Raw genomic sequence first — 27,849 nt, forward strand, 5'->3', positions numbered from 1 at the left:
TTCATGTTTGCATTTATTGGCTAAGTGAATGGAGCTCTGGAGGGTTTCAAGAAATAAAAAAAAACTAAAAATGCTGGAGATAATGAAAATTTTGATTTAAATAAAACACATTGAACAACGCTTAGAAAAATATATTTTTCCAAATTTTTCCAACTTAATAACATCAATAATTTAAAACAGATACGTGCAAATTGCACAAAAATATTTGTATAGAAAGAACCCTTCCTCGGACACACAGCACAGTATTTACAACCTTTCTCACTCCAAGAATTCTTTTAAAACATTTCATTAAAAAATCTTTTTTAAAACTTAATTGTTAAAATAAAAGCAACATAAACATACACCCTAAATAAATATAAATTAACATTAATAAATGTTGAAACAATATTATTATACGCACCTTAAGAGTATAATTTTGATGTCTCAATTATGAAAGTTAGCAGTAATTTTCAATCTAGTGATTATTTAAGAATTCTCCAAATATCTTCAAATATATAGTTTCATTTTGATTCCCCCTAAAGGTGCTGATGATACTATACTTAATTCCCAAGTAAACAAAAACTACCTGGCTAAATCTCAAGTAAAAGTAGCTGCAAAACTGTGGTAATATTTTTTGCTTTGCTAATATTTACACATATAGGCACCATTCGTCAGCTTGTTTAAAAATTGTATACATAAAAATATCTAAAATAAAGACCCTTTAAATTATTTTGTTAAATCCAACTACAGTTGACTTTGCAATGTCACAACTCTGACTATTTAATCAAGTTAACCAGAATTCTTATTTATGTACAGGAACTGAGCGCATTGCAAAGGCAAAGGTCTGATAAAGGCACGTACGTTTACATCAAAATACTTGTCGAGTGGCGCGGTGTCTCAAGTTTAAATGCAATTTTTAAAGGCAGCCTAATTTGAGTGTGTACACATTAACTCCAAACGTCCATGGAAATACGTTTTTGAGTCTCCATTTTCTTAGTGTAAGCAAGAGCCTGTTGCTCAGTCATGTTGCCCTTACTCTGGATGATTTTCTGCAGTATGTTGCGTACGTCGTTGGCCATTGATTTCGCGTCGCTGAAATTAAAAATTGTAGATAGTAAATAAAATGAAAGATAATTTATCAGATTTTTTATTAAAATTTGCTGATATTAGATCTTGGCTTGATGGTTTATAAGGTTATATTGCCATAAAAAGTTACAGTGGTCTTGACATAGTTTTCACTATAAATTTTAGGTTCAGATGAGAATATTATACTGCTATATAAACTTCGAGATACAATGAGGAGAAACAAAAACACAATCTTTAAAACAGGTCCAGAAAAAGAAAAAAATGAAAAAATATTAATTTCTACTTTTAATAAATATAAAATAATCACTCATTATTTGAAATTTTTGAGTCAAAAGTTCGGACCGCAAATTATTATTATTTGATTTTAAGAAAGTGTTCAAACCTTTTTGTAGTCAATAAATTAAAATATTTAAAATCGCATATGCGAATAAAAAAAGCAAGTTTAAATGTACTAACAATGTTTTAAACTTTAATATTCTAGGATAATACCATGGTTGGTTACTGATTTAACTGATTTAATAATAGCCATTAAAAAGTTCTAAGAATTCATGCTGAAATAACCCACAAAACAGTTGACAATGGTAAACTAAAAAGCAAGCATTGCTTTACATAATAATTCGTTTGAATAACGTGTTTTTTTTTTTTGCACATTTTTCCCATAAGATAAAATTTAGCATTACAGTCCTTGTTCATTTTATAAGGAACATTAACTTGATAAAAAGTCAGTGAATTTTGTATCAGCTTAAAAAACTTTTTTCTTTCAAGTATCTCCCTATACACATTTTTTAACAATGTATCAATAGTATATACCAAAATCAGTTTTACTAGAAGTTTGTGTTGGTGGTGTACACTCACAAAGAGACATTTCATTGGTTTCATTGGGCGTTGGTATTATGCTCACATTCGCAAGGAGCAAGAATTAGAACGCCGGAAAAAACAAAAGACAAACATTTTTACATGCAATACAACTTACCCGCAAATATAAAGATGTCCGTTGTTTTCGAAAACGTTCCAAATCTGATCCGCGTCTTGCTCTATCAAGTGAGTGACGTACACTTTGTGCGCCTGATCTCTGGAAAACGCGACCCTTAACGTGAGCAACCCGTTCTTTTCGTACTCCTCGAATTCCTCTTGGTAAAGGTAATCTTCCGTCTTGCGCCTACATCCATAATACAGGATCGTCTGGCCCACCTGTTTGCCTTCTTGTTTGGAGAAGTTCCTCTCCTGAACGAAGCCCCGGAAAGGTGCCACTCCCGTTCCTGGTCCGATCATCACAATCGGAGTCTGAGGCTTCGTTGGCAGCCTGAATTGAGATTTACGGATGAATACGGGAACCGTAATGGGAGGCGCGTCAGGTTTAGGAATTTTTTCTCTTAACCAGGTGGTCGCCACGCCCTTATTGAGACGATTGGTCGGGGTTGTGTACTCCACTACTACGGCCGTGATATGTACGGTGCTCGGATACACTTTCGCCGATGATGATATGGAGTAGTAACGCGGTTGCAGACGCGGCAACAATTCGCAAAGATGATCTAGAGCAGGCTTGCACGATGGCATGTCTTCCAAAATGTGAACGATATTTCTATTATCTTCGATGATCCATTTGTTGTACAATGCTTTGCCTTCTGTCGTGTTGCTAGCCATCAGTTTGAATTTTTCTTTTTCAGCAGGTTCGGAACAATACTCTGCCAACTCCATTAATATGTGGGTTCTTGGATTTTGCGTTATGTCTAAATAATGAGTGAGAGCGGTTCGGTAGGAACAAGGACATGGGAAAGGGTGCCTTTTGCTGGAATCTTCGTCAGTATTAATGAGCGAAAAGATGGTATCCAGATTCTTTTCGCAAAGCCTTCCGATTTTCTCAACCAGCTCGGTGTTATTGACTGGATATACGGCCAAATGGTCGCCGGAGTCGTAGCGCATTTTTGAATCTTCAATATCGAACTCAATGTGCATACAACTGCGGTCGCTGTTTTGGAACAATTCCCGGTTGACGTTGATCTTTGCCAGGTAGGGGTTCTTGGCGTCGTAAGGTCTAAAACGCAAAAAAAAATCTTATTCGTTTGCCACCGAGGCACGAGAGGGTGTGACGTACGGTCGTTGATTTTTAAGGGAATGTAATCTGGCCATTTCTCCGGTGTACACTCTGTCGGGAGCGTCGTCATACTCCTCCAGCCTGTATTGACGAATGTTGATGTCTTCGGCGGTGGAATCAATACCGAAATGTTCACAGACCGCTGGCCAGAACTTGTCCTTCCAGGTAATGAAGTCATCTTCGATGCTGAAATGGGAGTTTCAAAAATAGTCGTAATTGTTATTTTTAGTTTATGCTATTCCAGAATAAGTAGATTATTAGAAACCTGTGTTATAATAAAATTCAGAATTCTTCAATTTGTTCCATTCACAGAAACTTCTAGGGAATCGCTACAGCGAATAATATTTTTTATTGAATACTCTGTTGACACATGTTAGGTCAGCTGTTCTAGAATAGCAAAAGGTGTTATTCTTCAACTTAAATATGTAAAATCAACCATCGTTAGATAAATAGGATAGATTCCGTATGCTTATAGTATAATATTGCCCAGACAAATATTCATGACATGCCCAGAACAGGTCTGACAAGTTATTGACGAAATTATCAAAACCGGCACTCATATTGCCCATCATTTGTATCTCAACTTCTCTTTTGGACAATAGAACATCATTTTATATTGTGAACAGAACAAATGTATTGGTGTATTGGTTATTTCACGAACTATCTACTGGTTTCCAGAGAAACCCCGTTTAATTAATATGTTTATTTGAAAAACAATATATTTGCAAAAAGGCAAATATGAAAAAATCTATAAAAACTGCTGCTAAGTTTTATAAGTTAGCGTTGCCGCTGAGCGGAAAAGTTAATCCGATGGCAGGTATTCTATAAGCCAAGGTTAGTGTTAACTCTAATCCATCTGCCGACTCTCTATTTCTAGAGTAAAAAAAAAGCTAGCTGCTGTGAGATAATAAAATTGCCAGTAAGGGGTTATGATTTTTTTGTTATTGCTAGTAGAGCGAGTTTTTCGCGGACAAATCCAAAACTGAATTCGGTCACGAAATGTACCGGTTAACCGTCAGAATGATTTTCAACGATTCATTATTTAGTAACACCACAATTAGAACTGTAAAATTTTTCCGTTGCTTATTTGCAATTAATTAGATATTTTTTGATCATATTTCACATTTATATGACATCATTTAACTGTTGCCATATCACCGCTTCATCGCAAAAATCCGAGTAATTGAAATTCAGTTCCCACATTTTCCTCTTTGTTGTATTTGAAATGTTTTTAAAAAAATCATTAAAAATGATAAAAAAAAGCGTATGGACGAAAAAGTAATATGAGTAAAGTCCATTTTATAAACTACTTTATAAGTATTTAATTTAAAAAAAAATGAAAAAAAGAAAACATGCATATGCAGTCAAAATCCTAAATTTATATTAATTAAAAGCGACTTTGACGAACTGACTGTTTAGGGAGTCTACTTTGCATACATGTTAAATATGCGCCACAATTTATAGTTGTAATCCCAATTTTAAGTACAATATGTCAATAATATTGAAGAAGAAAGTATTAAATTTAAAAGGTAGTAATTTTAATTTTATATCCTAAAGTGAATTTGCATAAAAACGGTATATTGAATTTTTGTCACTGAAATTAATACCTACTTAGCGTCATCATCCCCGAGACCCAATTCGAAGACGCGAGTAGCGCCCAACTCTTCCAAACGTTTATCCATATAGATGGCAACCTCGTTGTAGTGCTCGTAGGTTTTGTTTCCCAATCCGAAAACCTGAAATCAAATTTTATATTTGTTGTAGGAAATATTTTACAATTTTGTTTTTAAACGCGTACAATAAAAGAAGATTTTACATCTTGATATAAGCAATAAAAATTCTGGTCCGGGCGCTTCTACGCGAATTTTATGGCAACAAAAACCTTGTGCTGTTTTTTTTTCCGGGCTTTAAAATATTTCCCTTGCATAGCATACAAATTCGTTTACGTAGTTGTCTGCACACGACGACCATATACTAAACCACGAATTATAAGCTTTTAGCCCTATTTGGAATAACTGGAGCGCTAAGAACCTAAGAAGCTAAGAAGTCTTGGAAGTATGGACATTGAAATACATGCCTTGTATATCTAGGTTCGTAAAAAACAGGTGAAATTAGGGGCAAAGCTAAGGCCTTATTGAGATACAACTCTAAAAAGGATCTGGACATTTGAAAATCCCTCTTATAAACTAACAGCGTAAGGTAAATATGGTCCAGCTATTTTATAAAATTACGTTTTGACCGTTTTTTTTTTTAATAATTGCTTATTAATTAAAGATCTTGTTTAAGTTAGGATTAATAGAATTAGGTGTTTTCTGATTGGACGTCCATAAGCTAGTGTGTTTCTTTAGATATAGAGTAAAGTTTTTGAAAACACATAACTGCTATGATAATAACTGTATTAGGTATAAGTAGTTTATGTCAAAAAATGCAGGACATAGTGCACAGGAACGCCCGCTGGTAACTTTTATTGCAAATATTATACTGGTGTTACTAATGCTATTAAATAAAAAAACTTATATTTTTTTGGAAATTTAATTAGACAATTTGTTTTTCACTCGTTTTACTCACAGCGTAATTCAATCCAGAAAGATCTGCATCGCCGTTCTGAAGCCATTCGAAGAATTCCATGGCGTTATCGGTTGGATCGCCTTCGCCATATGTCGCCATGCAAAATATGGCCAACGAATTTGGTATATTTTTCAAATTCACTAATTCTTCCTAAGAACAAAAAGAAAACGGTCAATGAATTTCGATAAGTTAACGGTACAAAAAGTTCTGTGGCTAAATTGTTTGCGAAAAATGTTTTAATGAATATATTTTATATTAGCTTGGCTTTTTCAATCCGACACTAAGTCAATATTTGTCGGACAAATGCGACTGAAATATCTCAAAAAACATTGTTAAATATCAGCATATCATTAAAGAATATACCGGATAATGATCATCCAGTTGGAGCATTTTGTCCATTTATTGGGCAACATTGTAGGTTATTGGTTCTATTTAACGAAATCGATAACAATTAATTCTGAACGCCATTTTAGTGTGATAGTTATCTAATCGATTTTTTTTTCAGTTAGTTGAATATAAGACGCAAAAATTAATAATTAATTAAAATTGCAACATTTCGAGGATACGCACGTCGGCAACATTGATAACAGGAACTGGAAAATACGAAAGTTTTTTTTTTGACAAATTGAAACTACGAATGTTATTTGTGATTTTGATAATGGTGATAACAAATTGTAGGCGGGAATGTTAGTGAGAATAAAATATAAACGTTTCATTTGTGTTTTTTTTTTCAAATAATAAGTTTGACCTTGTACAGCCCAGAACTGATAAATAAATGCTACGTTAAACGAAATTTAACAATATGTTATCATAATTAACACGGGCGCTTCGTGTAATAAATTAAGTACGTATCACTTGAAACCCATGAAAACGTTTCGAGGAAAGTCGCAGATTACATCATCGGAATTGTTTACATTTCTAGCAATATTAGCATGTATGACTGTTGCACTATAGTGCAAAATGTTCTTAAGCCATAGCGTCTTTTCAAGAGTTTCTAGAAATGTTATCCAGCTTAGATAGGCGGGTCAAAATAAATTACTATCCACACTAAACCAAGAAGCACAAAAATTTTAGAATCAACGTTTGTTATTATTTTTATTTTTGAGAACCTATTCTTTAGCATCACTAGTTTCGCTAGTTTCTTTCTTGATACACAAAGCAAACAACCACAAATGGAAATTATAAAGCCAATAAAAAAATGGTTTTTGGTTTTGGACATTTATCATTATTTTTTGCGAATTATCTTTATTGTATTCGATGTATTGTATTGTATTTTATTTCGTTTGATAGCAAGCGAGAAACAATAGATAAAATATTAATTGTTTTTTCTTGGAAATTATAAAGCAAATAAATAAATGTTTTTGGACACTTATGATTATTTATTGAGTTTTATTGTATTCGATGTATCGCATCGTATTGCATTTCGACTAAAAAACACTTTTTTACATTTTTATCACCTATTAAAAAAATCTTTATACCACTGTGCGTACTGTGAATTAGAACAAAGCCTTACCATATCACATTCTTCTGGATCCGCGACCATACCCTTAAGTCGATACCTCACACCCTCTTTAGCCAAACGGCCGGCGAATTCTTCAGCGGTCCCGGTCTGGCTTCCGTAGAAGACCACCAGGCTTCTACCCGAAGACTGGAGCTTCTTCACGAACGAGCTTTCACCAGTGGACTGTATCGTCATCGATGTGGGTCTGATACAAAAGACAAAAAAAAATTATGTTTTACAGAAACAGTTTAAAAACAGAAGTATCAAAAAAAACTTTTTGCTGATAAAAAGAAAAAAAAATTATAAATTTCTCAAGAAATGCTCAGAAATTAACATCGAAGATCTAGGTGCTATTACTTCTACTCGATGTCCGTAAGATCGAAAACACTGCGCGAGGGGGCCACGAACGACTTTTAAATATTAAGAATTGCATATTTTGAAGTATTATCTAATATAAATGCGCAATTTACTGAAATGTACAGGAAATTTGAAAAATACTGTATAGTACTTAGAAGAAGATTATTGCAATACTGTAACAAGCGACCCAAGGATAAAAGCAGCTTGTGGGTGTCAATGATTTCAAATAATTTGAAGCGAATCGTAATTTTGATAAAACATAATTTTAGGAGGAGTTAATTGTTGATTGAGTGTATTAACACACTAGGCTTACGAAAACTTGTGATTTAAATAAAAATACCACCCATTTTCGCAGCTTTAGATTTTTTTGGATTATATATAACATACAAATTATATCATATTGAATAAACATTCTAATTAGGAAAATAGCAAACAAGTATGATTATTAAGTTGTATTTTGCGTAATTTGCGTCCTAATTCTTACGACGTAAACGAAATTTCTGCCCAAATGCTAAAAAATTGCATGCCTGTTATTGATCCCTACATTAGAAACATGATTTTTGCATCGAGTAGGATTATTTTCCTCAACTGTGGTGTGTTGCTGTTGGCAAACCTCTGCCTAAAAAACCTAACACGAAACAATTTTCTCGTCTGCGTGATAAGCACATTTATGGATACATGATGGTGAACAGAATTTTACCGGACTCACAATGTGGGTTTAGAAGGGGATACAGCACAGCAACCGCCCTAGCCACGGTGGTAAGTGACATAGTTGAGGCCTATGACAGAGGTGAGATTACGGTACTCGTCTAAGATTTTTGAAAAGCGTTTAACACCAATAATGTTAGTCAAACTTACTATTCAGCTGTAAATGCATCTAAATCATATTTACATGGCAGATCTCAGAATATAGATTAGAATGGTAAAACTTCATCGAGAATGAGTATATCGTCTGGGGTTCCACAGCGCAGCGTTGGGACCTTTTTTTATTTATACAACTAGTATTTTAAAGTCTGTAGTTGCCTGCAGTGCTCAGGCCTACGCTGACGATGAACATCTTTATATTAGTATTAATAATAATAATACTAAGAATAGGGAAACAATGATTAACAATGAATTAGAGAGTTGGTGTAAATTATGATTGGAACATAATCTTAAATTAAATGCACTATTCTTTAGTAGCTAAACAACAATTTCTTTGAAAATTAATAATATTCCCTTAAATGTCGTTGATTCCGCTAGAAATCTTGGAATCATCTTAAATACGGAGCTTAGGTTTGGCGAATATGTTAAGAAACCATTTCAAAAAGCTATTAACTTAAAATTTTTATATTCAAGCAAACATTTCGTCAATGCAACTCTAAAAGGTAATCTATGCGAAAGCTACGATTGCGATTTTTTTATGAACGATTTCTTTTATGGCCCGCGTCTAGATCTAGAGTCTGGGATTCGAATTCAAAAAATTCAAAATAGCGGTCACGAGCTGACTTGCAATCTTCGAAAATATGATCATGTGTCAGAAAAAAATAATAGAATTGGGCTTTTAAAAATGGAAAAGCGTAGAACTCTCCATTCGGCAAATTTTACTCATTATTACTCATTACAATGTTTAGGAGAAGCAATGTCTATAATGCAATTATGCAAAAAAGGTTAAAATAAAAATTAAAAAATACCAACGTTCTGAAGAACATGAAGAACCCTTCTATACTCAACATGCGATTCATACACACATGACATTTTATAGCATTCGAGTGTTGTTTTTGCAATTTTTCAGTTCTCGAAAAAGTATTTGTGCTTAAATGTATTTGTTTCGTTGAAAATTAACAAAATCTAAACCAAAAATATCAAGATTAGTAGCATACCACCATCGGGTTATAGATTGCCTTTCTCAAGCACCATCAAAGAATTTAGAAGTTACTTTGTGGTATAAATAGACGTATTAGTGAGAATCGTAATAAAACAATATTCTGTAGCCGAAAATTAATGTATATTTCCGCGGGGCTTTTGCTGATGTCCGCTGCAATGAACGCCTCCAATGGACACGTAATGGCACCGTGATGAAAGCAACATGGATCATCCCGGTGTAGCTGTTAAAAGTCACTTACTGTATGGAATATGATTTTCCGTTAGCGACGATATCCGCGCTCCTGTTATTCTTCTTCATCAGGTACCAGGTAAGGGCACCGATGACGACCGCCAACAGGACCACATCGAACGTGTTAAAAAGTGACTCTTCGCTCGGAATATGCTGAGTCTGTACGTCGGCTGATGCCTCGTCCATCGTGCTAATCTGCAAAGACATAACACGTTTCATTTTTTTTACTTCTGCAAGCGTGTTAAAGTGTAGTAGTTTCAGCTTTTTTTTTATCGCACATCTTAATTTTCTGGAAATGCAAGCACACACGATATACGATCGGCTTGTTACAATGTTTCACGTTTCTATATTTTCCATGTCATAGAACCAAGTTGAACATATTTCCAAAATAGGATGTCCGGCTGTGAAGATCAATATTGGGGACAACTATTTGTTTCTCTCTGTGATAATAATGAAAATATTTTTTGTTTAATCGTATGATTAATAAAACACAAATGGAAAATTAAAAATTTCTTGACAGAGTAAATTCTGTATATTTCTGTATTTATAACAAAAAGTGGCAGATAAAAATTCAAGCGTCTTAATCGAAGCACGTGATTTTGGCCAATACTTTTCTTAAGCTCGTAATTTTGTTGATGTTTTATTTACCTGTCAAAAACGAATCCCGAACCTGATTTCTTAATTATTAAAGATTCTAACGAATAATCTAAATGTAATCCAAAAATTATAAGAACACCGACCAATAGAAACATTTTTATTCAAGAAAGGTTCGTGACAATAAACGGTAAACCCATATAGCTACTAAACACATAGAGGCCCTGCCTATGCTGGCAGTACAGGAACTTACGAAGCAACTATGTAACATTTTTTTGAGAAGGTCCACTTAACGTGGGCATGAGCGAGATTTAAAATTTCGTTTTTAACCAATGGCTGCTTTAATGACAAATTCTGACGTTGGACCCATAAGACTTTGCGGTTTCCACAAACAACACGGCCGCTGACAGATCGTCCATGTTTGGATACGACAGTTTTACGGCAGTATTTTCTAAAAATATGTCGAAATCCTATTAAACTTTCAGGCAAAAAAGCAGTTAAGATGTGGAAAAACAGTGCAGAATTGCAGCACCCGGCGTCAATATCAATCTGTAATTAATTTTGCGTTTTTGTTCTTTGAGCCCTGTAGATAGGATGAAATTATTACATGTATTTTTTCATGTAATCTATTTTTTCCGAGTTTTGTTATTTGTAAATCGACGCAAAGCGTTAGTTTTCATAAACTCATAGGTTTAACTGCTTTTGATGCTAGATATCGCACAAGAAACATCCTTAATGGAAAAAATGTTCAACAAGCACCTCTTATAGACAGTAGTTACGATGGGTATTTCCTATGCTTGTTTTAGTAAAAATTCAACTTGTAGCTTAATTGTTTTCTTATATTTACTTTAATTCTTGTACACGAAAATATATTACCCAAAAATTCTTCGAGGCTATTTAAGTGTACCTAAAAATGTAGGGAATTCTGTTTAGTAAATTCACATGTAAATATTTGTGTAAGTCTATTTTCCAGTTTGTTAAATGTCAAATATATAGGTATCTCTGTTTCTCTAAGATCCTATTATTCTATATTTGCCAGTTTGTTAAATGTCAAATATATAGGCATCACTGTTTTTCTAAGATCTTATTATCCTATTTTTGCCACATTTGCTGTAATTTCGTAAAAGAACAAAGCATTGAAAGCACAAATTATACAAGTTTGTGAATACAGTACGGAGATATTGACACCAAAAATGAAAACAACAATGGCACAGGGCCCTGGTCTGTGACAATAGTAATTACTTATTATAAAACTTAATTTTGCAATTAATCAAGATCCATACCTTCTCTATCATAGCCACCTGCGGCGCATCAATTATTACTGTAGTAGTGCCAGTATGTTATCTTATAGCTATATGGAAGAACACAATAATTTATTAGTTTTATAGAAGCAATAATCAAGGAAGAACCTACAACAGTGCTATATTTAGGGGGAGTGGGATAGTAAAGTCTGTTCATAGATATTAGAAAGTGACTAACCGATACGAATTAAGGAAAGACCCGGGCAAGCTGTAAGAATGAAATATGGCCGAACAAGTCCGTACTTTGCTTAGAATTTAATGATTTGGGGATTTGATAGGAAAGATACTAAACAATATTTATTTATGTTTAAATCTAAAATAAAATTGCAAATTATTTTTATTACCTACTTAAAGTACTTAAAATTATTCACATAATATATCAGTATCATTGTCGCTATCATCGCCTGTTCTAATTATTATTTGTTCTATATTATTTGCACATTGGATATACGATTGTTCCGCTTTTTCTATATGTTTAACAGAATTTGCCCAACTTTGTGGATGGATGTTAAAAACTTCGGTTTTTATAAGTTCGAGGACATTGGCGTTAACACGGGGAAAAACATTGTTACGACGAATGGCAGATTTCAGTTGGTGCCAAACATGTTCAATGGGATTAAATATACAGTGGTAAGGTGGAAGCCTTAAAACTGTATGCCCTAGATTTTTTGCATAATTAACACAGACGTATTCCTTTTGTAGGTTCAAGCTTTGTAGAACCTTGATTAATTGCCTTTTGGTATAATCTTCGTGAAAATAAATGTCGTTATTATACATGTAGTTTTGGATTGTTGCTTTTGTGTCACATGAGGAAGAGGTTTTAGTCAACTGTCTACTGTGATAACTTGCATTGTCCATTACAATGACGCTATTAGGAGGAATGTTTGGAACTAGTTTGTTTTTAAACCAACTTTCCAATAAATCAGCGGTGGTGTCTTCATAGTAATCCAGAGAAGAATCTTTAATATTTTTCGCAGACAGAGAAAGTCCATTTGGAATCCGACCATCTTTAGAGCCAGCATGCAAAATAGTTATTCTTTTACCTCTTTTTGATGGCGCGTTTGTTTTAACTTATCAGTTGAGTCAACCCAACCCTTTTCCGGGGTATCATAAGTGTCGAACCAGGTTTCATCCAAGTAAATAATTGGCCCTTGTCGTTCTCTATAAATCCTAATTTTTTCTAGATATTCCAGTCGCCATTTCCGAATTCTAAAAGATTCCATTAAAACTTGCCTTTTGTCATTTTTTTTTTAAATCTAAAACCCATGTATACACTTCCATAAGGTAGTTCTGCCACATTTAACACCGGTTTCATCTTTTTCAAGCTTCCTAATTAAGATATCTAATGTAGGCATGCTTTGTTCTTCGTATAACTGGTAAATTTTACGCCGTATTATATCTTAATCGCTTTCATCTACACTCGAGAAAATGTCAGCATCACTTCTGTTTTTCCTCGCTGAAATGGGATTATTCACAATTTTCCATACAGTTGATGCTGGAATTTTCGTCAATGTGGCCGTTTCTTCTAAAGATGCTTGCTTGCTGGCACCACGTTCAATGAGAGTCAAATAAAACTTCCTTAGTCTCAATAGAATAGTGTTCTCTACATTTGGGCGGGAGCATCTCCTGAGATACACTAGCCTCGCACATATTTTGCATAATTCGCACACGATTCAACACACGAAATAAGAATGATTACTAATAAACTTAAATTAAGTAGTAGACCAAACCAAAGAATATTAAACACAGGTAGGTATAAAATTATTTTCTATTTCGGACCACAATTTTACCTGAATTTAAATTCCGAAACTTTAGGTAATAATCTTGTTGCATTGTATGTTAATGACCACCCTTGGATAATCCCCTTCAAAAGCAATTGGTCACTTTCTTATATCTATGAACAGACCATACCAGGTATTCTTTTCTTTTTGTGTTTGTGGTACACGTTACTAATGGCAGTGTAATAATAGAGTGGTTTCTATTATTTCACAATTTTTCTATATGCCTGTTTGAGTTTTTGGTGTTAATTTATAACGATTTGGACTAAGTGATTAATTTTGGGTAGCAGACTATTTTCGACGGTATAAATCTTGTGGTGTATTTTTTAAAATTTTCTTGTATTGCATATGACCTGTTTGTGTTTATAAATAAATAATTATTTAACGATTTTCGTTTAGTTAAATAAATATAATCATATGAATAAAGTATTTTTATGTAATAACGAAAACTGATAACTTGATTTTAACATTTGTATGGCATGAGAATGAATATTTGTGCGTATTTAAAAAAAAATCCTTTTTCAAGAAATAAAACATATTGGTATGTTCTTATTCAGTTAAATAAGTGTGTATTTTAAGTTATTTTTTAAGTAATATTTATAAAACGTACATACTGCTATTTTCTGAGTACTTTTTTTTTCAAAAACGTTAGAAAGGACTTCAATATTTAAAATTTCTAAGTGGCAAAATTTGTATGCGCTTGTTTCGGAGACTTTTAAACAACTTATACTATAAATTTTATTTTTTACAAATATTTAAAGAAAATATTGTTTGATCATCCAATAACTAATACATAAATAATTTCAATACGAATTAAGCATAGTTAAACAACGAGAACACCCCAATCTCCCATTTATATAATATAAATGAACTAGAGGAAGACAAGAAGCACGCTGTTGTCATTCCAGCTTAGATTGCCACTGCGTGGTAGTGAGCACGTGCAACTTCAACTTAATTTTGACATTTGACATTGGCCTCGTCAAAGTTCGCCATTAAAATTAGGTCAATAAAAGCGAACAGTGAAACTGCACTATCATAATTGTACGTTGCAACAATAAAAATTGTAATATTATCGTAGCCTCGTCGAATAATTAATACGAGAAACGTTTCAACGATACTTACGCTTGCTTGTGTTGTTAATTTGCTACAAATTGTCTCCAATATGTCATAAAATCGGTCAGGAAATTATCTGAAATTAGATTCGGTTTTTGGTATATTGGTCTCACGGTAAATTCCAAATAACTCGGTCGATTTTCGCGATTGACGTAGCGTCTACCGACATGCGTTTCTTTCCCTAACGAAAATGCATAATTTTATTTACACGCAGGCGACCTTGAAAACGCGTTCTGCAATATAATGTTTAAATTGTTGCTACAGTTTGCGCTTGTTCTAGCGTAATGTTCAAGTCAACCGAAATACTAAATTTCTCCCGGATAAAATCAAAGGAGCTTTTCGTAGGAAAATACAAAAAGTGAACAATGAAAACAGGATGAGCCGTTATTAAAACAGTTTTTTGGCGCATGATGTAAACGGAAATAACTCCAGTTATCAAGACTTTTTGGTGCCCAATTAAAACGAAAAAAGAAAAGGAATCTTAATTGTGAAACATTATCATTGTCCCGACTCCAAATTTCGACATTTGAAACGATCTACGGTTCAAATCGAGTTTCTCTATTCTTTTCTGTTTTTCACGTGCAATATCTGTTCTATTTGATAAATAATCGAACAATTGCTCTTTACATAATTTCACGTGTAAAATTCAGTGCTGCTCTCAAAACCAACAGGTTATAAAGGGTCAGGTCAATAAGTTATTGAACCCTACGTTTTTTTATATTTTTGTATTTTATTTTTCATAAGCAGATTAAACTATTGGGATTTTATATAGGCAGTCATTTTATGGCAATTTTACTATTCTGAATTTTTAGGGAGTTTTTTGAAGATACGATATGATACAAATTATAAATAAGTGAACACTGTGTCCATGATTTCTTAAAGATCAAAAATCAATATAGATGATGACATAAATTACTTTAATAAGCTCCACTTTAATACCCAATTCAACTACACATTTAATACTTTGCTTAAAAAGACCATAAAAATAGTTTTTCACACAGACAAACATTCATATAGGAAAAAATATAATAATAATAATAATCAACTTTATTTCACATTGTGTCATAATTACATTACCTAAAAGTAATACACCAAACACAAAGGAAATCGGCGTCAAAAAAGCAAAAAGCACCAGATATTGTTACAAATTTCAATTACATCGTATTTATAATTATTTAAATTTTACAGAAAAAATCTTCTATGGAGTAAGGTTCTAACTCTATCAATAACTTTTTTATTGTGTATTTAAAGATTTTTAGATTTGCAATTGTTTTTACCTCATTTGGTAATTTATTATACAACCTCAGGCACATGTAATAAGGACTCCTTTCAGTAAAGGTTAAACGGTGAATAGGGTAATATACATTTAGGGTTCTGGTATTATATCTATGAAATATCTGTAGTTCGAAGTCCTTTCGATTTTTAAAAAAGAATATCAATGCTTCATAAATATATGAAGCATATACAGTAAAAATACCTTCAGTCTTAAGCACCCCTCTACAGCCCTCTGTAAATTGCATTTTTTTGACAGTGCGAAGAGTCCTCTTTTGAACCACGAAAATTTTCTGTAGTTGACCACTACCCCCCCAAAAGATAATTCCATACCTCATGCGCGACTGAAAGTTTGCAAAGTAGATAATTTTTAAAGTTTCCTTATTCCTTTTTGCAACGACTCGAATTCCATAACAAATTGAATTTAATTTATTTTGCAGATAATCAATATGTTCAGACCAATCAAGAAATTCGTCAATTTGTAAACCTAAGAATTTAGTGCTATTTACAATACTAATATTTTCTATATCTATCCGTATTCTTAATGGTATTTTAACTCTACATAATTTAGTTCTAAACATAATTAAATTCGTTTTCTCTTTGTTTAATATCAATTTATTTCCTAGAAACCAGTCATAAGCCCTTGTAAAAATATCGTTGCCTTTATCACTAACCTATAGGAATAGAATTGGAATCATACTTGTGTTTATTCAAGCCTCACTTCCCTAGAAAGTTTAGAAATAATTATGAAGTGTTTTTTTATTTTATTTTATTGTAGTTTGGTTTAAACATTTATAGGACTCATTTGTACTTTCAAATACGTAATACATACTTTTGAAAACATTTGTAAAAATTAAAATTGAATTGTTTACTTTACCAGCAAAACCTAGTGGAGCATATTTAACAAAAACGAACGATATTCGAACAAGCAAAGTTTCCAATTTTGTTCAGAATGAAAAGTTTTTGGTAACCATAGTTCGTTTCCTAATTTGACTCAATTTTGTTGTTACAGTTCATAAGGGGCGAAACCACGAAAGATCTAATTATTCAATTGTTTGTAATATAATCCAAGGTCGGATACGATAAAATACTCGACGAATCTATCTAATCTAACGAATGAGCTTTTGTTATACATATTTTTTCTTTGGTATCAACATAAGCGACAAATTATCTTGTTCGAAAGCATGGCGTTTTCAAAAACCAACCTTCGGATATCACTTGACCATCTAAATATTAATTGCCTCACACGAATTTCATAACTTTATGATTTTAAGACTCCCCGCCCCACTGTGCACGTGTTTCTAACATATCTTGCAATTAATTTCATATTGCCATAGCAATTTTTTCTCTTCTACAAGATGGCGGTATTAAATTCCTTTGTATCGTTTGTATCCTAACATCATCACTTTATTTTTTTATGCGCCCGGGGCGGCATTTTAAGTCTGAATGTGACAAAATATTGATAATAAATATAGTGTTTACTATACTAATAACTGTTGGGTGAGTGTTTATTATGATACTTCTTTCAAATATTTGTTATTTTTATTAGGTGTATTTAAAAACATGTTTAAGGGACTGCTTTTCTTTTTGCCAGGGGCGGTTTTTCCAAGAACTTAATTCTTCTTTCAAAAATAAGCATTGTCATTTTGAACAGCTATAATTAAATCAATCACCAACGTTTCGGCGCTAAAGGTTAAAAAACGAAAACCATCCGTCAATAATCATTTATGTAGAAATATGGTGATTAATGTGATCCTTTATACCGTATTTGTCTGTGCGTTGTTTATTTATTAGAATGGACGTAACCCTTATATTTCACAATCAATTCCGGCTTTTTCATAGATTCGTGACAAGTTTCCAATTTCAATGCCAAAAATATCAACAGTTATTTTTATTTTCTTGTTTGAACGGAAAATAATTGAATTCTCTAGCAGCAGACGACGCCATTTAAGTATCAACCGAATCTCCATTTCAAATGCAAAGTCACTATACAAAGTTGAAGGTCAAAAACAGTACCAAATATCGAATGATTATGTCAGGACAGCGCCTGAAATATTACACGTATTTCGAAAAAAAAATCACATATCCGCACGGAAAATACGTACGTAGAAATATCGTATACGTCACACATTTCGAGGCAAAACAAAATTGTTTAGGAAATGAAACGGCGACCTCTGTTATTATTCAAGAATTACTATGCCGTTAACGTATCATACAAAAAATAGCCGATAATTGGCGACCAAATGATAAGAATTACTGGGAGCGTGTCCGATTTCGTGCGGAATGCTTGTGATGCGAAATTAATAACGAGGAACTCATATAAAATAACATTACTCTAACACAGTGCTTAGCGATTACTGTAATTGTAATAAATAAGTTAGTGCTAAATATCAAATTCTTTTTTTTCTTTTCGTTCTGGCCATACGTATTCGCTATCACGTTTCGCCTGTCTCCTCTTCTTTCTTTTACTTTATGAAGGCTATTTTCATTTATTCTAATATAACATAACATTAATAGGAACTACCTGACTACGCAAAAATTTAATATACTTAATTAACTATTATACTATTAATACGAATAGATTACAGACAGAAATGGATGTACAGCATTTTTTTCGTATAAAAGTTAGAAGAAAACTCAAAATACGTTTCAGAATTTTTATGGACTAAAAACGTTTGGTTCGAAAATTTGACAGGTTCATGCTTTTTGGTAAACCTATTTCATTTCAGGTGTTTGCAAATTTCTAAAATTTACAAAAGTTTGACAATGTTACTAAAACATCAGATTTAATTTGCCAAGAGTGTATCCCATTTCACTTTATAATAATTTTATATGTAATACTTGTCACTAGTGTGACTAACATTTTTTGATAAAGTAGACTTGTCACAACAGTCAATACGTTATACTTACTGTAACGACCAGTTCGCCGGTAAATTCCAAAATTTAGGAAAAGTCGAGAAACAAACAAAGTAACCAAAAGTAATTCGTAAAAACAATAAAATTTTACAAAAACAGTTCTAATTGTATGGTGGCATTCGCAACAAACTTTTTTCACTATGAAACGTTAATTCACCTATTAAATACTTTACGAATATAAATCTGCATTTTTATGTTGAATGAATTGCTGAAAACGAGTTGGTTTGTTGTTTTTTAAAATAAGAAAAGACCGTTTGCTCTCTGTTTGTCATTCAGTTTATTTTCCTCGGTGTAATGCGCAAGTGTATACGAAGCTTAAGAGAAGTGTCAAAAATGGACGCAAGGAAAATCAATGGATGACGTTTGGCCAATCCTAAAATTCTGGCTGGTGTAAGTAAAACGAAAAGATTAAGACCTTTACAAAATACACAGAACCTATAAAAAAATATGAAAAAAAACTTTAGACAAAAGTTTTTTGGACCTGTAACAACTTATTTATTTCATGTAAAAGTCATAACGTTTCTTACGTATTAAAAATTTTATGTCTACTAAGTTTTTCATATTTCAAAAAAATTATTAAAACGTTTTTCCATTGTAAAAATCCCATAAGGCTTTCACGTTTTATAGTCGGGGAGCTATCTATAACGATGTCGGCGAGATATGACGAAAAAAAAAACAATAAAACACTACAGAAACGTCACTATTTTGAGATGACGTGAGTATGAAAATCAATGTTTGACAGTTTTATGTCACCCAATCTGGTCATTTTTTATTATTATTTTAATACAAAAAGTAATCTCATCTATACAAGATGCATAATTAGTTCGTTTTTCATAAAACGGTTCAATTAATTGCCTAACCCTAATGATCCCAAAACTTTTAAATTATTCGATTACTCTTACAGCAAATGTAAAAATTTTGTTTGATAAAATTTGTTTCATCTTTAGAAATTAAACAAGTTTAATTAAATTTTGTGTTGATAACTTAATTATCGAGCAAGATTTATAAAAAACTGTCAAACGACATAAAACAGTAGGCTTTCTACTCGCATTTATATTTGTTGTATGTATGGGAAAACGATTTATATAATATTTAGTTCACCTTGTACATAAAATTATAAAAATGGGGTGTTTCATATGATTTTTTTCATTTTAAATATTAATATTAACAAAGATCACTTCCCCTTATGTAACGAAATCAACCCCAAATATATAACAAACGCTTTCACTCAGAGAAACGGATAGATACATTTAGACATGCAAAAGTAATTTTTGATATAAACTTCAAAATTTATCAGAAACCGCAGGACTTGAGATTATATATGAAAGAAATCTAGAATGTTCCGAGGAACCCAAAAATGCCTTAATGTTGTGTTTAAATAAGTAATTTTTTATTTGTCCACGTATCCTGTTACAATTCCAACAATACATTTTAAAATTCTCAGATAAGGTGACATCCCATAATAAACGAACCACCCGATACAAACATATGAAGAAAATATCTACAAATTTTGATATATATTCTGCAAAACACAATGAGTCGCTTAAATAATAAAAACAAATATTCGAACACATTTTTACAAACGCATTTTTTGCTACATCATTGTGAAAGCTTGTGTCGATGTGCTATTGAGTAGGAACATTATTCAACGTTTTTTTTTCTCATGCTTCCTTAAGTGGCAAGCACTGTTTTGGGACAGGTCTACAAAAATAATTATTAATTTCATAGTTACAATTAGCTATGACGACTGGAATCTATAGTTATGCCAAATTAAGAAAATTCCAAATAAAATGTATCAAAACTCACCAAAATCGCCGAAAAAATCCAACAAAAGTATTTAGCCACCATAATAATAGCAAAACAACCCGAAAATGATGATTTGGAATTCCACGCAAGTAAAGGGTCACTTTTCAGCACGCGTCTACTTTCTACGCCACAACTGCCGACGCATAAGTGAACCGAAACATAAGTCTACATGAACGTCAATATATTCACCTAATTTAGAAACGAACGTCACACACTGATAACAAATACCGTAGTCCGTATACCGTCCACAATTCTGATAATGCTGATATTAGTCGGTTCTTTCTGTTTGTCGCCCCGAGAAGCTATGTAGAAAATTACTATTCGAAGCACAGTCCGTAGAATCAGGACCATTTCTTCACTTTTGGCGCGTATACTTAAACCGGAAAAACGAGATAAAAGCGAGTGTGCATGATGCGATTTCATTTGCCGATGATTCGCTTAAATTTATGAAACTCGATCTTTAAGTTAAGAAAAAAGGGCATGAGGTACATAAATTTAAATCAAATTAAACGTAGCGTAAACGAAAACAGCTCCTAGGCCCTGAGATTTTGTAAAAAATTAGACAGAGAGACGGCTCAGTCATTAGTAGTTTACGTAACAAGTTCCTCGGACTCTGCGGGTGAAGCAAAAGCACTTTTGGGATGTGTGTCGGGAAATTAGTGTTTCGTAAAAAACATAAACATAATTTTTATTTATACATCGTCGAGGAGATAATAAAAAAGATGTAGAACTGCAACAATCCAATATGAAGATTCTAGATAAAGTTTTGATGGTTTGAAAAATCAAAATGTGTTCACTAATAGTTGAAGTTTCGATAAAAATATGACCGTAGATTTTTTCTAAATTTTGAAATAAACAGCAAAAATAAAAAACCGAAAAAGTACTACTTCAAGTCAATTTGAACCACTCTGTATGTGTTACTGAGATCCCCCGAGTATCAGACTGGAATTTGGAACAACGTATATATTATAATTTGTATTTACTAATCTTTACGTGAACATGAAGTTTCATCAACACTGACAATTGAAGAAAAAAATTGAAACGTTTTTTCGTTCTTCCAAATTCTAGATAAGCGAACAACTTACACTGTGATCATAAAATAAATATTCGGATTATCGTGTTTGTCGCAACTATACGGCACATTTTGCTCCCAATCAGTTTTGGTGAAATTTATTAAATGGTTTAACTTTAGGGTTGTATTTTAACGTAGTCCGCATGGTACCCTTAAAATAAATGCCAATATTCACTATATTATTTACCGCTATATGATAAGGTTGAAGTGTTACTAACCAAGTTACCAACTATGATAATCGTAGGTCGCACAGTTTAATGGAAACTAAAATTATCGTCTTTCATCTCTATCCAAAAAAAATCTTTCGCTATATATAGTAAGTGGAAATTATCCAGTTCATAAACTATTTTGCTATAGCTATATAGATCGATCGATCGAGATTGGAAGCCTAAAAACATTTATTGTCAGAACTTCATATCCAGTATCTCGAAGCATTTTATTTAAAGACCATCGAGAGGCAACGTACGTTTTGAACGCATCGATATTCGCAATTAAAACAATATCACAAAATAATTTAGTCTGGAATTGGCCAAAACACAGTAAACATAGTCAATCGTTGTGACATCTGACCTGATGGCAATATAATTCAGCAGATAAAGCTACCACCATCATTAAATAAGGAAATTATCTGGAAGCTTTATTGATTACATTATGTTTCGACAATCCTCGATATGTTCTATTGTTTTGAGTACTTTTTTGCTCCAATAATATGTACTTATGAATTGGGCAGAAAGATCATTTATTTTTTGGAGCAGTTATTCTAGGTATTCACCTATTCGCAATTCCGGATGATGGCAAGATTCGCACTACTCCGATTTTTCAATCACTCTCACTAACAATATTAAAAATAACGGATATTTACCGATACGACGGTTCGTAATCAACGTTACCGGTCAACCAACGAACTTATCACAATTGCATTGTTACTCAAAGTTTTATGAACAGTTAAACCTAGCCAAACACTAAACCTATTCAATTATCTTAACAAATTCATCTTATAAATACTGTGCATAGCTTTATCTGTTATACCGTGAAGATAAGACGTTGTATTGTCTTAACCACATCGAAAAGATTTCAAACACGTTCCGTACTAGGTAAATTTCGAGCGTAAATGCACGTGTTTGCCATACAAGATGTTTAGTAAGTACTTGTAAAAATCTTTAGATTTAATTTAAAAAAAAAAACGTTCATAAGAGTCGAATTTGTACCGGTACGGCTCTTGAAATGTGAAACTTCACAAACATTTTTTTTGTCCACCAATTTGTGTTTAATATAGGAGAATGATCGTTAGTTTCAGAAAGATAAGTGAAAAACACTACTTTCTATACTTACACTTCTTGAAATTGCACTTCAATAATTGCTTTTTGCAGACAAACATTTTTGATTGCGCGCTTTTGATTTGACTTAAAGTTACAAATGATTAAACAAAAGCATTTGACATCACTACTTTGTTCTCTTTTGGTTCAAAATATTAGTAGTTTGCTCATAACATGATACTAAACTGAGTTTAAAATTTTGTTATAAACATTCTTATTTTCTTTAGAAAAACAATTTTAATTTACTTAAAAGAAATCGATTTGATGTAGTTAAAAAGTACCCTATATATTAACATAACCTAAACTGGCAATCATCCCCTAACATCAATCGATGGCGCTGTTATCAAATTTTCTTATAACTGCACCTACAACTGAGACCAATTCTGAACAAAGCAACTATTCAACCACCTTCCATTAATTTGTCCGATCTAACAGTAATACTGAATTTTCGACTGATAATACTTTTTTGCTTACAACAACATGTTGCAAATCTGATTATAAAAATTAAAATTGTAATTCTGAGTATTTGAAATCTGTCATCGTATCTATAGATAAAGTTGTTAGGTCTAAGGCGCATTTTTTATTTTAACATCTTATAAACAACAAAATAGATAAATAACAAACCAAGTGTGGAAAGTTACTTACTAAACACCCTGAACCTCGAGAAATTGTGAACAAATTGTGAATCTACACAACACAGGACGGGTCAAATGGGATGCTTTTTAATCGTTATAGGCTCTTTTGCGAAAATGTGCGTGCAGAATAAATTTTTTCATTTTTAAAAAACGCCTTTTTACGCAGAATTTAATGGGTTCAATATAACTAATATTTTCAAAACACATCATTTAACAGTTACCCCCAGAACCAATTTTTTCTTTGTTTTTTTTTTTTAATCAATGAAAAGAACTTAAACGTGCAAAATACCAAGTGTGCCATATTTTTGAAAAGATTATATGATACGCCGACCGTTAAATTCTACGTAAAAAGTTGTATGGAACAGTTTTAATAGAAACATACGTTTCTATAGCAAAAAATTAAAAAAGATTTTTTTTAAAAACACGTCAGTTATCCATGTGACATTAATATCTATCTCCTTTAGAATCCAAGTCCAAGATTTTGGTTGTTTTAATAAAACCTTATCACCTTTCGGACCACTCCAAAAAAATTTTTGTCTAAACTGTTGTTGACGTTCACGATATAGAATGTAAAATTATTCCCAAGATATACGCAAAGGTCAAACCAACCAAATTTACGCAGTTTACATAAAATATTGAATTAATGTGATATGTTTTGCGTGATAAATTTTCCACTAGGTATATTTAAATTAAAATATCTAAATATCTAAAGTAATCTGCAAAATTTCTACCATTATTTTACAGGGTGCGCCAAATTTGAGAAAATTTTATGCGGAATGTAAAAATCTAGAAAAAAAGGTGTCTTAACAAAATTATTCAAAAATATATCTTTCGAAAATCTGTTAAAGGAAGACAAAATTGGCACAAATAAGAAGTTGCAGACCCCTTGCTAAAATACCCTATAGTAGATCAAAAATATACCAGATCAAGATAAGTTTTTCATATTTAATCTAATCACACCCACATGGTCTATTTGAATATAAAGAAAGACGCGTATCCTTTAATTTAATTACCTTAAAAAAAAAGTAAATAAAAGCATTACTTTCATGTAATCGTAAAGCTTATTAATAACTTTCCACGAGCATTCCAAGTTACTCCAGCAGCAGTTTAAAATATACTTTTGCCAACATAAATATGCAGTTAGAAACACTCAAAAGTTTAATTTGATGCAACTTGGTTTCATGCCGTTAATTGCTACGCGAGAACGCTTCGAGGTCATGCAGCAATAAAGTTGCATCGTTGAAAAATCAGATAATTTTATTCGTAAAAAATCGCATATTAAATCTGGCATAAGAAAGAAACAAAATCATTTTTAAACTGTCGATTTTAATTTTGAATATCACAACATCTGCTGATAATTAGGATTAGGACTATCTTAGAAATCAATCATAAACCACGAAGTTACAAAACACAAACTTCAATCAAATATGGGTAATTCAATAATACACTTATCTATAAAGTTTAACTTTTAAAATATTTCTATTTTACGACGCAGAATTTTACTGGTGAGTAGGTACAGGTATACGTTGGCCAGATAAGGTGTCTGTTATCGGGTACGAAATAATGACTATTTTCCTTTGTGAAACAATGGCGGCGACTGAAAATCGTAATTAGAAAGGTCTAGAAAGTAGCAACAAAGTTAATTTTGATTTATTTATTATTTTAAGAAATTTCAACTTTAATTCTTGGTTTGTTTATAACATTCATTTCAAAATATCCTCAGTCAACGTCGCATCAACTTCATTCAACATCAACATCACATTTACAGTTTTAGATGGAACATATCTAATATTTGATTTATTTTTGAATTTAATTTAATATACAACACTTCTTTCTATATTTATATCAAGTACATATTCATAATTTTGATGTAAAATTTTAAATTGAACGATCTAGAAAACTAGGCAGGATAAAACAGCAGATTTAGCCCTCTACCCCAAATCTTATTAGTATTTTCTAAAACCGTTTTGGTTAGTGTATTTTAGATGTATTTTTACCGTCGACGTCTATAAAAGTAGGGCCCGAAATTTTTATGCTATATGTAATTATACTAACCAAAGTGTTCTTTAATTTTTCAGTATGTTGAGGTTTCTGAAAATGATGATGACATTTTTGATTTATGTGGTTTTGAAATAAAAAACGCATCTGACTAGTAAGCTGTGCCTAAATTTACACTTTTACAAAGTTTGGGCCCTCTTTTGAAACAAAACTATCCAGAGCTAAACTAGTTTAAATGAAGACAACGAACTATCTATTCTATTCTATCTGTTCACATTTCTAATACCATGTTACCCAAAAAATTTGTAGAGAATACCATCAAATTAAGATATTCGAAAAATAATAAAGAATACCATTATAAAAATGCAGAAATGCAAATCACCGTGTATTCGTAATGAGTTGTTATGACGGAAGCTATTGTCGAGCGATGAATTTGCGCAAACAATCGATATACCGGGTGGCGCAATAGTGTGGCAAATCATTTAAATAGATGTTTTTTTCATTTTCAAAATATTTTCAATTATAAAGTGTGTTTCATAAAATCGTAGCAATACAAAAATGCGTTGTGTTATCGTTGATCTTTAGAATCTACAGCCTTTATAATATAAAAAATAGGCACTAATATAGTCAGATGCATGACTAAAAGTTTAGTAAAACGCCTAAATGAATGCTTGTCAACTTGCGGAAACTTAAACTCCGCTCTACCGCTATTGTTGAGGTTTCCCTATAGTTATTGATGCAAGCTTTTCCGTTTTTTTTTTAATTCAAAAAATATTAATTTATCTATAAACCAGTTATTTTCTAACGTTACTAGAATTAAGACGTACAAATACTTGCGAAATGTTATATCGGTCATGAATAGTGATCTAAAGTTTGAATGAATGAAATGAAGTATCATACCATCAATACCCATGAAATATCCGCTCTATATACAAGGAACAAATCTTACGGATACCGAATAAGAAGTACGTGGACAGATGCTCAGCCTACAATAGCGTAAATTCAAACTAGGATTAACTAACCAAAACTAACCGAGGGATGATGTGCGAAGTTGGAATATGCAACAAATTCGATAAAAGTAATTTTAGTCACGGCTTTGTCCTGGCACGAGCGAAGCGCAGCTTAAAGCCTAAACTAATCATCAATTTTAATTCATGACGTCGGAATAGGCATTCTAAAATCGATAAAAAGGAATCAAAGGCTACCTAGCAATCCTGTTGTTTTAAAATTCTATTGTTCTGATGCAATATAAGCCCATTTTTGTATACATGATTAAAAACATAAATATTAATAATACTACGTTTTAATTTACTGATTCAAAACATTTTTTTTCGTTTTGATGGGCAAGGGAAAGCCCCATAATTTAAGGTAATTTCTTAATTTCCTAATTTTTTTATTTATCGGATATATACCGCGCTGCTTACTAATTTTTCAGTGTATTCATTCTAACCCAAAGCAAATCTTAGAAAAACAAAATTTTATATTTAATTTCGAACTATTTGATATACTTATTACGAATCCTATATGAGTACAACCCATCCTTAATTTAAAATCAAAGGAAATACCGTTTAATTTTCTCTGAAAATGAAGTTTATTATAATAGATACCCAATCCAAAATATATTTTTGAAATATTTTTTATTTACTTCATTTGTAAGTATCTTATCATCAATTAGGCATTTATAACAATAAAATTTACCTATTTTTTGTTAAGTTTTGCGCAGTTAAAAATATGGCTGAAAATAAAGTGTTGCTCTTTACCGGGTTCTTAACATTTTTATATATTTGCACATAGTATACAATCTGTCATCGTAACAAATTAATTAACTGTGGTTATAGTAAATTCGATCTTTTCGTTTCACAAATATCACAACACAAAGGGTTCAAAATTATTAAAATAAAATAAAAATAATAATACGGCACCGTATTACCAACTTTACTGTGTCAGATAAAAATAATATAACACAAGAACTTACCGGAGAAAAAATAATTAAAAACGCAATATGATTATGGAACAAAACCTAAAAATTTAAAACATCAGCAATTGCACTGCACTTTTAATTATGAGCTAATTATCTAAAAAAACACTACGACGTAATATACGTCCACAAATGTTTGATTCCAACAAAAGTGATTGCTCTCCCGTCTGGGTACACTTCGTGTATACCTCAATCAAAAGGCTGGCCTTTTATTTTTCAGATCACGTGTGCAACGTCAACCAATTATTTGTTGTTTGGTACCTGATATAGGCAAACAGCTAAACAGTGAAGTATACTTTTGGAAACAATTAGGTTCAATCTTCCTAACATAAAAAATTAGTTTTTTAAAGTGTGTATACACGCATTAAATTAATAAATACAAGTTATAT

At 32.1% G+C, this 27,849-nt stretch overlaps 1 protein-coding gene across 2 annotated transcripts; it reads right to left on the reverse strand.

Annotated features, from left to right (window-relative positions):
• Positions 1–116: 116 nt before the first annotated feature.
• On the reverse strand, positions 117–27,661 carry LOC132704023 (NADPH--cytochrome P450 reductase). 2 transcript variants are annotated; one of them, XM_060673629.1, is made up of 8 exons: positions 27,458–27,661; positions 9,692–9,876; positions 7,242–7,434; positions 5,729–5,878; positions 4,772–4,896; positions 3,161–3,346; positions 2,039–3,100; positions 117–1,071 (listed from the first exon to the last, which is right to left on the reverse strand). In XM_060673629.1, the coding sequence occupies exons 2-8, from the start codon at positions 9,865–9,867 to the stop codon at positions 927–929; spliced, it is 2,037 nt and encodes a 678-aa protein (XP_060529612.1). In that variant the 5' UTR covers positions 9,868–9,876; positions 27,458–27,661; the 3' UTR covers positions 117–926. The 2 variants fall into 2 exon arrangements, with proteins under 2 accessions (XP_060529612.1, XP_060529611.1); XM_060673628.1 differs by lacking the exon at positions 27,458–27,661 and adding an exon at positions 20,462–20,624.
• Positions 27,662–27,849: the final 188 nt, after the last annotated feature.

This window comes from Cylas formicarius, unplaced genomic scaffold, assembly GCF_029955315.1.
Source record: "Cylas formicarius isolate icCylForm1 unplaced genomic scaffold, icCylForm1.1 PGA_scaffold_6__28_contigs__length_40554024, whole genome shotgun sequence".
Lineage (NCBI taxonomy): Eukaryota > Metazoa > Arthropoda > Insecta > Coleoptera > Brentidae > Cylas > Cylas formicarius.

What these genes read in the sequence shown, in the direction of transcription:
- LOC132704023 (XM_060673628.1), bottom strand. Translation starts at nt 20,503, where the DNA reads ATGGTGGCTAAATACTTTTGTTGGATTTTTTCGGCGATTTTG. An exon ending in GGAAAATCATATTCCATACA is followed by an intron (nt 7,435 to 9,691) that starts GTAAGTGACTTT and finishes CTTTTGTATCAG; the next exon opens with ACCCACATCGATGACGATAC. An exon ending in CTCGGGGATGATGACGCTAA is followed by an intron (nt 3,347 to 4,771) that starts GTAGGTATTAAT and finishes CTCCCATTTCAG; the next exon opens with CATCGAAGATGACTTCATTA.